At 34.1% G+C, this 13,335-nt stretch overlaps 1 protein-coding gene across 2 annotated transcripts in view; it reads left to right on the top strand.

Moving 5' to 3' along the window:
* Nucleotides 1-13,335, top strand: part of ASCC3 (activating signal cointegrator 1 complex subunit 3) — a 358,207-nt gene that overhangs the window by 182,654 nt on the left and 162,218 nt on the right. For both annotated transcript variants that reach the window (XM_049654058.1, XM_049654059.1), the window contains one exon: nucleotides 9,881-10,015. In XM_049654058.1, the coding sequence (XP_049510015.1) occupies nucleotides 9,881-10,015 (135 nt within the window). The remainder of the gene's footprint in view (nucleotides 1-9,880; nucleotides 10,016-13,335) is intronic.

Below are 13,335 nucleotides of genomic sequence, written 5' to 3'. Positions count from 1 at the left end.
TACAGGGGATGACAAGGAGACCTCAAAATTAGTAAGATGTAAACTTGCCCTTAGGGAGCACCCAAGGAGGGAATGTAACTTGATGGAAAGAAAGTAGGCTTTCCAATGAGGCTAATTCCCTATTCTGTTCTTGAATGAGTAGCAAGTTATTAAAATTCTGAGCTTCGCTTTTCTCATCTATAAAACACTAATAGTGTTGTTAGTAGTAAGATAGAGAACTATGCATCACACCTAGTACTGGGCTGGGCATGTCATAAGCATTTAATCATGTATATTATTATTATTTTATTATTAGTCCTAGTAGTTCACGACAGTGAAGAAACATATATATATATTGAGATTTACAGAAGGCACAAGTATGAACAAAGTGCTGTGGGAATGATTAATTTCCCTAGAGAGAATAGAGGTGAATCATTAGAACTAGGTTTAAAGGTGTGTAGAATTTCCACAGATAAATTTGGCAGTAAGTAAAGAGAAAAATGAGTAACAGCCTGGAAATATATGGCCGTTCAAATGCATGGAGGTTTTGAACAGCAAAAAGAATTTAGAGAGATGACACCAGAAGACCAGTAATGAAGAAACTTGAAATATCATGACTTTTAAGTCAAGTAATTTGTTGACTTTAAGGAAGGACCTCTATTAATTTTTTAATTATGCTTTTCTTTTTCCTTTCCTTTCTTTGTTGTTGTTTCTGTTTCTTCCCATAGTTGTTTGTGTAATTAATAGCAGCTTCTGTGTTCCCCATCTTCTCAGATTCCATTCTTTTATCATAGTAACTAAGTAAAGGCTCCAAAAGCAAAAGGGACCGGTGCTGGGCTGCCCACTGTCATGTCCCCAGTGCCAGTCATGTAATTGTTGGATAATGGCAGACTTGCAAAGTTGCTATGTCAAGCATAAAAATAACTAAAAATAAAAGGTAGTCAGTGATAAATGTTTAAGAGGAGGAGCACATGAATTCGTTAGATGCTCAAGAGAATAATATATCTCTTATATATGGAAGCATCAGGGAAATTTTTATTTTAATTTAACCATATTAGTAACATCCATCTCCCCACATTAGGTAAAAGGCTTCTTTTATTTTTCTTAAAGAAATTTTATGAACTTGTACTAACTTTTCAAGCAGTTCATTGGCTGCAAAGCTATATTTTAAAATGTTTAAATCAAAGTTCCCTTTTATAAGATCTGTCTCCAACTGTCATACTCATTCTTAGGAATACCTCTCTACTCTTTTGCTCATCTCGACTCTTCATAAAAAACAGAGCACCCCCCTGTTTCAAATTAACCCCACCCTTTAAATTTTTTTCCTGTTCATTATCGTATCAGTTTACAATGATAAAATCATCTCTGGCTTTTCCTATCTTTTGTCTACAGTTGTCTTTTAAATACTTCCTTGAGTCATATTTTCTTTATCATCATATATGATGTATATTTCTTTATAAAAATCCACATTTTGCACAATGATAGCCTTCTCTCTATTCAGTTTAAAAACTTTCTCTAACACAAAAATAATTTATTAAGTACACACTTTTAGTGTTATCATTTTTTTCTGAGTCTTGAATCAATTTTATATCTTAATATATATTTTATAATGAGGTTGTATTTTGCTTTTCCAGATATTTCTGCTCCTGTGTCCATATGTCTGTTTCTCCCAAAAATCTGTATTTACCACCCTTTAGATTTATTCTCTGTACCTTTGACCTCTGTATACTTTACCTTGAAATGCTATTTATTTTCTTCTACAAGAATACCTGTTTTTCTTAAAGCATTTCCAAGTACTCTAAAAAAATAAATAAATAAATTTGTCACTTAGATCAGAAGTACCACCATCACTGACCTTGTAAGTACATTGTTAAATATGTTTCCTTCAAGTTTTTACTTTGATGCCATAAATCCCTTAGCAATAAAATAATCATATCAAATATACTAGTACAGTAGTATATTATACATGTACTCTTCTTTTTAAAATGTGTATTTATTTTTGAGAGAGAGAGAGGTGCAGAGAGAGAATCTTAAGCAGGCTCCACGCTCAGCTCAGTGGAGCTCAGTCCCGCAACCCTGGGATCATGACCTGAGCTGAAACCAAGAATCAGATCCATAACCAATTGAGCCACCCAGGCACCCCTATATATATACTCTTATAATCTCATTGCCATCGTTGATCATTTCTCCTGTTCAATATAATTTCTATTGTAAAACTATTAGGGCTTATTTCAGTGGGTAAGACAAACAATACAGAGTATACAAAGGAAACATCTTTTTATCCTCCCCACTCCCATTTTCATTTTGGGAGGTATTTAAGTTGGTGGATGTCCATCTAGAGCTCTAATTTTAAGCACACATACATCCTTTACATATATACTTAGAATAATACTATGAAAATTGTTCTTCAACGTGTTTTTCTTTTCCACTTAGCACTGTATTATGGGCATCCTTCAGATCTGTGTGTCTGTATTTGTGACAGCAAAATCCAGTGATGTTTGTGCCTACTATTGGATTACCAGAGCCACACAGTGCTACTGAAGTTCACCACCTTTTCAAAAGTTTATGACTGGGGCACCTGGGTGGCTTAGTCTGTTAAGTGTCCAACTTTGGTTCAGGTCATGATTTCACAGTTTGTGAGTTCGAGCCCCACATCGGGCTCTGCACTGATAGTGCAGAGCCTGCCTGGGATTCTCTCTCTCCCTCTCTCTGCCCCTCACCCACTTGCATGCATGCACTCTCTCTCTCTCTTTCTAAATAAATAAAAATGTTTATGCCTGTTTTTACGTCCTTGTCTATGATTTTCTCAGAAGCCACAGAGAAAAATGCTGATAGATTTAAGAAAAATAACTGTTTCCATTCTAACCAAGATTCCATAAACAAAGTCAACAGATAAAGTGTAGACTAGGACAAAATATTTGCAATATAGAAAAAGACAAAGCATATTATCTTCTTCCATCTACAAAGAATGCCTAGCAAATTGATAAGAAAAACATCTCCAATAATAAAATAGATAATACTCAGAAAAAGGAAATAGTTAAATGAATAGTCATATATATTTGACCCAACAATTTCACTCTATAAAATTATCAAAAGATATATTCACAAATTTGTGAAATGGCTTGTGAACAGTTATTTGACAACATTGCTTTAAATAACAAAGATTGGAATCAACATAAATGTCCATCAGACAAGGACTGGTTAATTAAGTTATGGTATTTCTAAGTAGCATTACAATGCAGATGTAAAAAGTACACGAAGAAACTGTGTGCTGATGTGAAAAGATCTTCAGGTGATCTGAGTGTGTTCAGCTATCCAGCACTGGCAGGCCTAAAATGAGAACTCTGTAATTACTTGTAGCATCCCTCCACAGATGTCTCTTGGGTACACAGCCTGCAGAACCAGACCTTTTAAAATTGCATTTACCTGATAACACAGATGTGGTAACATGGCCATGCCAATCAAAACTATTTTGTGCCTACATGCTCTTGTGTTACATAAATATATCTGAAACGCATCTGTTGTGGCACTCCCCGTTAGAACTACAAAACACAGAAAATGATTTGGCTGTGCTCTCCATCCTCCCAAAGATATTGGAATGTTCTAAATGGGTGGAGGAGAAGGGTTTTTTTGTTTTTGTTTTTGTTTTTTATTTTTTTTATTTTTTTAATTTTTTTTCAATATATGAAATTTATTGTCAAATTGGTTTCTATACAACACCCAGTGCTCATCCCAAAAGGTGCCCTCCTCAATACCCATCACCCACCCTCCCCTCCCTCCCACCCCCCATCAACCCTCAGTTTGTTCTCAGTTTTCAACAGTCTCTTATGCTTTGGCTCTCTCCCACTCTAACCTCTTTTTTTTTTTTCCTTCCCCTCCCCCATGGGTTTCTGTTAAGTTTCTCAGGATCCACATAAGAGTGAAACCATATGGTATCTGTCTTTCTCTGTATGGCTTATTTCACTTAGCATCACACTCTCCAGTTCCATCCACGTTGCTACAAAAGGCCATATTTCATTCTTTCTCATTGCCACGTAGTATTCCATTGTGTATATAAACCACAATTTCTAAAGCAAGGGAATTAAAAGCAAAAATGAATTACTGGGACCTTATGAAGATAAAAAGTTTCTGCACAGCAAAGGAAACAGCCAACAAAACTAAAAGGCAACCAACGGAATGGGAAAAGATACTTGCAAATGACATATTAGACAAAGGGCTAGTATCCAAAATCTATAAAGAGCTCACCAAACTCCACACCCGAAAAACAAATAACCCAGTGAAGAAATGGGCAGAAAACATGAATAGACACTTCTCTAAAGAAGACATCCGGATGGCCAACAGGCACATGAAAAGATGTTCAATGTCGCTCCTTATCAGGGAAATACAAATCAAAACCACACTCAGATATCACCTCACACCAGTCAGAGTGGCCAAAATGAACAAATCAGCAGACTTATAGATGCTGGAGAGGATGTGGAGAAACGGGAACCCTCTTGCCCTGTTGGCGGGAATGCAAATTGGTGCAGCCGCTCTGGAAAGCAGTGTGGAGGTTCCTCAGAAAATTAAAAATAGACCTACCCTATGACCCAGCAATAGCACTGCTAGGAATTTACCCAAGGGATACAGGAGTACTGATGCATAGGGGCACTTGTACCCCAATGTTTATAGCAGCACCCTCAACAATAGCCAAATTATGGAAAGAGCCTAAATGTCCATCAACTGATGAATGTTTTTGTTTTTTAACTTACAGTTGGATGGATGACTTGATGCAGGGCTTTCAGCTTTTGATGCAACATGCATCCAAATCACCTGCAGGGCTTGTTGAACCAGATTGCTGGGCCCCATCTTTGGAGTTACTGACTCAGACCTGGTATTGGGCTGTTAGTTTGTAGTTCTGATAGGGTTACAGGGGATGCTGCTGCTGCTGTTGTGGGGACCATGCACTTTCAGAATTTGTTTAGGTCATTAGGACTTAATTCTCTTGAGGAACCCAGGTTAAGAAAGTTGGAAAGAATTGAGAGCAAGCCACGTTATAGGCTGTGCCAGTTAGAATGAAAGCATAAATGTCTAGGACATAAAACTTCTCACCCTCAGGCCTCATTCTTTAACCCTTGCAAGAACAAATACCCTATATTAAAGAATGTCATTCCTCAGCGACATTTTCCATGGAACATCTGTCTGCCATGTTGTCTATGTTTTTCAGATATTTCCTGCCCAGTCTTCCTTCTTAGTGGAAATTTCTAGGAAACAGTCTTTGATTCAACATTTCACAGTTAATCCTTGCCCTCTTTCCTCCTGTTTTCAGATAATCTCAGGTTTAAATATTCCTTTTATTTTTTTACTTCCCATTCATCTTGCACAACACCTTCACAAAAGTTATTAAAGGATAAGTGGTCTTTTAAATTATTTTGTGTGGTGTTGGATACATACACACTTGCATAAATGAGGAATAAATAGTTAATATAGGTGTCAATTTATAACAGTCATTTACTGATCTCACCATTTAGTCTTTTAGGCCAAATTCATTTTATTGTTTATTACCCCTTCAGTGGTGTTGATACTAACTAGTTCTGACAGAGTTTTCTAAAGTTCCTGTAGAAAGAGTGTTAGCATCTCCTTGGAACATGTTAGAAATGCAAAGTCTTGGCTTGCCCCAGACCTACTTAATCTGAAAGGGTGGTGGAGGATAGGAGCAGCAGTTGTGTTTTTAATAAGCCTTCTGAGTGATTTCAAAGTATTCTAGAGTTTGAGAGCTATTGCTTTACTAAATGCAGTGTTTTCACTGACATTATATACTTCTATTTTTATAATAATCCCTTGACACTAGTGACTATCTGTGGACTGGAGGAAATAAGAATCAAAGAGATTTTTTTGTTTTTTCTAAATCACATTGCTCTTTAATAATGCTTCTAAGTAGAATTTTGGGAATTTTTCAAATAACATGTCCTTCTTTCCTTTGAATACACCAAAACAATATGAGTTACCTAAGCATTCTAGTTTTTTGAATGATGATTTATCTGAGCTTTCATTCTTTCATTACTTTTAATCGTCATCTCATGTGAAGAACAGATCTTTGGCAAAGCAAATAACAGAGCCAGAACTCAAATTCACTTTCTTTCCTAGTCCAGGACTGATTTCATTTTGTATATTTAAAATAAATGGCTTTTTAAACTAAAAACAAATATAATATTTTTAAATGTATTAATCTAACAAATGTCAAGTAAAAATGTAAACTGTTTTATAAAGCAATTAAAATTTACCAGTGTTGTTGGCTTGAATCTATTGTTGTAATCTTATTTTAATGGCATATGCCCATTTAACTGCTGTTTGGTTACCAGTAGTGTTTAAGATTAATTTGGAGCTATTTCTGCCAAATGAAACAGTGCTGTCCTCTCTGTTATAATTTTCATATGAGTCTATTTAAATTAATTAACCAAATTAACAAACCATAAAATCAAGTATGTTATAGGACCTTAAACCTTGTAATGGCTTCTGTTGGAGCCTCTAAACAGAAAATTCTTAATAATAAAAAGTTTATTTTACTGAACAAGGAGTGATGGATCATTTAATAAAAAGAAATTGCCACTTTAAGTTGTAACTAATATTTCTCTTGGCTGCAGTAGAAAATAATTTTCAAAATGATAAGTTGACAAGTCAGAATGAAATAATTAATGAAGATTTAGGGTCATATTTTATTTTCCCTTATGTTCTTCATATCAACAGGATTTGCATAATGTGGTATTTGAATTATGGAGAATAGAAATCCGGTTGCATTATAAAAACCCATCTGGGAAATGATCTTGGGGCTATACTGGTTATATGAAATACCTTTATATTTCCTAATATTTCATTTATATAGGTAAATAAACATAGGTTATTAGGGAATTTTTAAAATCATCTCTGTAGTGGTGGTTTTATATATGTTTCCTTTTAAACTTGTTTTAACTCAGAAGAAGAAAACTAAGTTGGTGGTCATTATTAACCAATTTCACACAGTAGTGCAGTGGTCATCTGAAAAGTTGTTAATAATTCAATTTTTAGACCTCATCCCTAGATATTCTTACTCAGTTGGTTTTAGGGGAGGACCCAGAAATCTATTTTGATGAGCACCAGCAGTGATTCTGATGAAGAGGTCCTTGGGACTCAGTGTAAGAAACTTTTGAACGAGAACATACTTCTTCAAGCTAACACACTAAAATTACCAAGGATAAATATTTTAAATACTACTCCATCCATCCTGTACCCTGCTTTTGTAGCCAGGGAGGGCTGATTACTAGTGATTCTTTCTCATCAACAGTAGTATAGCCATTCTGAGCCTTGGAACATATGTATCGTATCCCCGGTGCTCAGTACATTGTTTGGTACTCAGTAGGTACTATGTAAATACAGTGCAATGGATGAACAAAGGAGACCCACCAGCTCCATGTTTAGCATTCCTGTGTTATCCATGCTCCATGTGTTACTGTTTTCTCTGCCTCCTTAAGTTGTACATGCCTTTTACGTATGAACCATGTCTTGTTCATTTTTATATTTCTTCTTTTAACAGTATGATACATGGCTGCTAAATACTTCATAAAAATATTTTGTGCTTAAATACATCATACTAGATTGTCATCTCTATGAGGGCAGGGACTTTGGCCTCTCTTTTTTACAGTTTTCTCAGGGCTTGATAGTAATTTTCAGAATTCTCAGAAACATTTGAATGAATGAATTAATTAATTAATTAAAAATAATTTCATTTTAAATGATATTTTCTTAAATTTAATGTTAGGGGTTAGTGAAGCTTTGTGCATGATAATCCTTAATTTTATATAAGAGGAAAAATCTGCCTTTTTAAAAAGAAACTCGCAGTTGAAAAACTTTTTACAAGAGACAGAATGGTAGAAGATGAGAGATTCTGAACTGGTGAAGCTTCAACAGGGCATTATAGTTAACAGAATTTTATATCTAACTTAGTATTAAACAACTTATGTCAATAATGCTGAAAAATGTTACACTGAGCTTAAATGACAGTCTCTTGACATCCTATGAAATAAAGACATTTCCCCAGAAAGCTAGCAAACCTATCAAAATCAGACTTTTTTGTTTGTTTGTTTGTTTTTTGTAGTTGAAAATAAGGAAAACAGAAGACTTTTCCAAGTATTCATGAAACTTAATGAAATAAATTTTATTAGTATGCTCTTTAGAGAGATTCTTATCACATTTTTTAAAAAACACGTTAGTATCAGCACATAAGTTAGAACTCTGACATAGTATAAAAGCTGAAGCTTTACATCCTTAATGGCTCTGATTAACTAATGTTAAATCTCTCTAGGTGACTTGTGATACTTGTTTTATTGTCTCTAAACGCTTCAGGAGTTTTTCATTGAGGAACTTTGGGTCTTCTCCAGATGATTGACTTTGAACACATTCCAAAAGAATATTAGTAATTTAAGCATTCCAATTTCTTTGGTGATTATTAACTATGATTTTACTCTACTCTGAATTTTAATTGATGTGCCATATATGGAACAGTTTCTTTGACAGGGTTGTAGATGTAAGATGATTATGGGTAAATTAAACACTGTGCGCTCTAGATCTTTGTCAGTCTGTCTCCTTTCTGGCCAAATCCCAGGCTTCCCTCCCCTTTTCACTTTTACTCATTATCAAAATGACCTTCTCTTTTATTTAGGGAAGCTAGCATGAGTCTATCCTTTCCCTGACTAAAACCAATCAGTTGCATATTTTTCTAAATGTGTACCATGAAAATAAGACCAAAGTTCTAGCCTCTGGGAAAATATAATTAAGAGATAAATATGGAGAAATATTGAGGGAAAAGCAAGAATTACGACCTCCGTGTTGTTGAGGCCTACGGGGCATACCATGGTAACTCCAGAGAGATTGAGAGGTCTCAGTTTGGTTGGAAGCTGGGGTTAGAATTTGTCTTAATTCACCCAAAGCACCCACACTGCTGATTGTCCTTAGGTTGTATGTTTAGGACTATAATTAAAATGTCAGAATTACCTGACATTTTCATCATATAAAATTCAAAAAGATCAATTGTCCATATGAAAGAATAAAAACGACTTTTGTTATACTAATGGCTCTTTGGGAAGGCTGCGTCCAGCTGAATGTGGGAGTAAATGGAAGCCAAAGGCCAAAGAAAAAAAGATAGGAAAGAGAGAAGGCAGGCACTGCTAGGCAGCAGATACAGAGTGTTCATCACTCTCTTATTTTATATTCTTCAGTTGCATTGACATTCTGCCTGGTGACTGTTCCTGAAAGTACTTTTTTCCACTTCTCCTTGACAAAGCACCCAGATACGTGACTTCCCTCTAATTCAGATTTCCACAGTCACTTTTTGAGTAATTCCACAGGAAGGTCAAAAAACAACAGAAAATTCCAGATGCCTCTCTAGAAGCATTTTCATCTTCAGCAGTTCCCTAAACTCTATTTTGAGTGGTTGTTCTTAGACATGATTTTGTCCAAGGAAGAGTGTTTTTATTGTTTTCAGTTTCCTTAAACATCTTTACGATACTGGAAATTTCACTGACTGTGGGGAAATAAGGCTTTTGTATATTTTTATACTCTTGTCTCCATAATATATGATTGTACTCATGAATCATGTCTTCAAAAGAGAAAAGCACAAATTAAATTCCATGCTTTATATAATCCATTAATTTCAGTTCTGACTTATGCCAATGTATAGATTAACAATGTGTAAAGTCTTATTATTGAATTTTATTTAACTTGCCTTTATCCTATATACACTTTCTTCTAAAACAAGGAAATGTTGGAGAATTCATAAACTGGGGGTTATATTTTGAAAAATTAATAGTTTATATATAGTGATTTTCAGACTGGTATTAAGCTGTCTCTTAATGAATTTTAGTATTAAATAAACTGTTTTCCTTTATTTTAGGTGATGGTGTTTGTGCATGCTCGAAATGCTACTGTAAGAACAGCTATGTCTCTAATAGAAAGAGCAAAAAATAGTGGTCAGATTTCCTGCTTTTTACCTACCCAAGGAACTGAATATGGACATGCAGAAAAACAGGTAGGAAACAAATGAGGGCGAGATATAAGAACTAAAGCATATAATGTGCCAGATATTACAGATATTTTATATATGAAAGATCTGTGGTCTTTAATTTCCAAGGAGTTGATTTTACATATTTATCATGTTATAATCTTTACTTTTCTCTTGATATAATGATCTTCCAAAGGATCCCGGTGCATGATGTGTACAATTATCACCTCTATCTCTATGATTAGAATTGTGTTTAGTCCTACTCTTTAAAATATAGTTAAAACAGAAAATATTGTTAAGTTCCATAAAATATGTTAACATCTAATAGGATTATTATTTTAAAAAACTAACATTATTATTTTTTAATTTCTCAGTTTTAATTTCTAAGGTTAATATGAACACATGAAAACTGCACAAACCAAAGCTCTTAAAAAGAGAATGTGAAAGTTAATGGCACCTAGCTGACTCAGTCAGTAGAGCATGCAACTCTTGATCTCGAGGTTGTGAGTTCAAGTCCCACATTGAGTGGAGTGATTACTTAAAAATATGATTTAAAAAAAAAAAGTATGTGAAAGTTTGAGACCCGAAATTTTTACAACAAATGCCTTGCTGCACAGTGTTTGGTCAAAGGACCTAAAAAGCCTGGGTCCTCTAGAAATGCAGAGAACCTCAGGCCCCATACCAGATTCACCAAACCATAATCTGAATGTCACCTCAATCCTCAGGTGATTTTATGTGCATAACAGTTTGACAAGCACCTCTCTAGGTAATTTGAGTATTGATAGTATCTAGGATTTTCACAGATTTCATTTAATTATGTGAGATAATGATTTATATCAAGAGTGGATAGACTACAGCCTGAGGGCCAAAGTTGGCCACCTGTTGTTTTTTTTTAATTAAAGTTTTATTAGAAAATAGCTGGACTCCTTTTGTTGTCAATGGCTGCCTTTTTTTGCACTATGAGGGGAGAATTGAATTGTTGCTGCAAGGACTGTGTAGCCCACTAATAAGCCTAAATACAAGGCCCTTTACAGAAAACGTTTGCCCAGATTTAAAGCTGTGATAATAAATTTTCAAATAAAGTATTAAAATTTTCAAATAAATTTTCAAATAAAAAACTCAGTGGACATAAAATGACAGTAACTTCAAAGTTTTTTATATGCATAAGATTTAACTGATATTTCCAAAAAGCTGCTAGCTGCCAGATATTGTACTATGTATACACTTTCACATTTATCATGTTAGTAAGATGTACTTAATTGTTATGACTGCACTATGAATGCCATCATTTTATGTTGATATTTTAAATTCTGCATATGATAATCTGATGTCAGTTGTTTTGAACATCAGATTCTTTCAATTTAGAACTATAAAATGTGTTCATTTTCTTCATTTTTTTTCTGCTTAATAATATTTTCTATTATATAACACTTATTAAACAGCTTTGTAGTCTTCCAGTTATTTATTAATTATGAATTTATGAGTGCCTTTAAAAAGGTTGGCATTCATAAGTCTTCTTTCATTTCTTTGGAAATAAAAAGCAACTCGATTGTGTTTAAAAGCCAAGCCTTGAGAGCCACCTTGTGGCTTTCTGGTTACTTCATTCATACCTCTCAGTTCTGAGAGCTATTGCTATTGTAAATAATGCCAGTTTATTATTTAATTTCTATAGTAATAGTGCTTAATATTTATCAGCTGTTTACTTGTGCCTGGCATTTTCATTGCTGTATAGATAACTCATTCAGTCCTCACAGACCCTGTGATGCAAGTCTGTATTTTTATTATACCTTGATATTATATATGTGTAAGTAATTACAAAATAACATGAAATATTGAAACCATATAAAATAATTTATATAGACACAGTTTCAAATAATGTTTATTTAAGGCATTGTCACCAAATAGTTTCAAAGGTCATTATGCTTAAAAAAAAAAAAAAAAAAAAAAAAGACCTGGAGAAATGAAAAGTTTTAATACAGTTAAGTAGACTAGAAAATCTCAAATCATTTTTGTTATACCTTTTTAAAAATATTTTGATTTGATTTTCATCCAGTCTACCTATTGTTATTGGATTTTTTTAAAACAAAAATGAAATTCACAAACATTCATTAAAAAGTACATGTTTTCAAGGAACATTATCCTGTTCATCATTATATTCCTAGCCTTTCATATAATGTTTGGCTGATAGTAGTTGCCCCCAGATTACTTTTTTGTTGTTGTTTTTGTTCTTCTGAGACAAACATTATAAGAGACAGCCTCACTTTGATTTTCTCATTTGATCTGCACCACTATTCTGTCCCTTAGAGATTCTTACCCCCACTTTATAGATAAGGTAACTGAAACTGGAAATAATTTTCTCAGAGACGACCATGTAACAAGTAGTAGAGCCATGACTGGAATCAGTCTGACTCCAAAGACTGCCCTTTTTACCACTCTGTATCCTAAGCATTCAAAACCAAATCCGATCTGGGACTTTCTAAAGCATTTAGGGCTTTTTGTTTGGTTTTTGTTTTTAATAAAATGGAAGAACATTTCTTCAGTCCGACCATATCCCCCATTTCTGCTAAGGAGAGATTCAAAAAGCTGGCCCTTCTTCAGTGGATATGATTTTATAACAAAAGATAAAGTAATCTTTCTGAATGCTTTATCGAAGCTCCAGAATTTTAGATTGTTTTTCTAGTGCTAGTTGTATGCTTCTTATTTCTTTAAGTTCCTTTTGAACTTAATGGTATTAACATTCTAGCAATTCTGCGGAGCTATTGTCATGATGGGCGGAGATATTCCTTCCCATGTTCTTCGAAAAATGGGAAATTAAGTACTCAGAACATTAAAATAAAATTAGAAGGTAAATTTGCTATGGTGGTACATAGAAATTTAGCCTCATGACTCCTGTTAATGGAAATACAGCTAAATCCCTACCGTGCCACACTAGTACTTTACCCCTAAGTGTTTAAATGTAACCGTCTCAATTCCTGACGTAGCGATTATGGTTTGTAAAAGCATTTGTTTACAGCTTTATTCAACACTGTATAACTTTATTTGTATAAATAATAAGTAAAACTCCATGGAGGTATTCTCCTTTTCTTTTTTCTTTCTGTGTGTGTGTGTGTGTGTGTGTGTGTGTGTGTGTGTGTGTGTTTGTAATAAGGCTATTTTTTGCCATAACCACAACTAAAAATGACTCTTTTCTTCCCAGTAAGTAACAATATATTTTAGACTCCTCATATCTTTCCCATCTTTAATATAAAATTTAACCCCCTATGAAAAACCAACTATATTTCCAAATTGTCCACTGAAACAAGAAAATAGGGAAAGGAAAGGAAAGTATACCTTAAGCATAAGCTATG

The sequence above is a fragment of the Panthera uncia genome, assembly GCF_023721935.1.
Source record: "Panthera uncia isolate 11264 chromosome B2 unlocalized genomic scaffold, Puncia_PCG_1.0 HiC_scaffold_24, whole genome shotgun sequence".
NCBI classification, from domain to species: Eukaryota; Metazoa; Chordata; class Mammalia; order Carnivora; family Felidae; genus Panthera; species Panthera uncia.
Note: the sequence above shows the minus strand (reverse complement) of the source record. Positions and strands in the feature narration are given on the sequence as shown.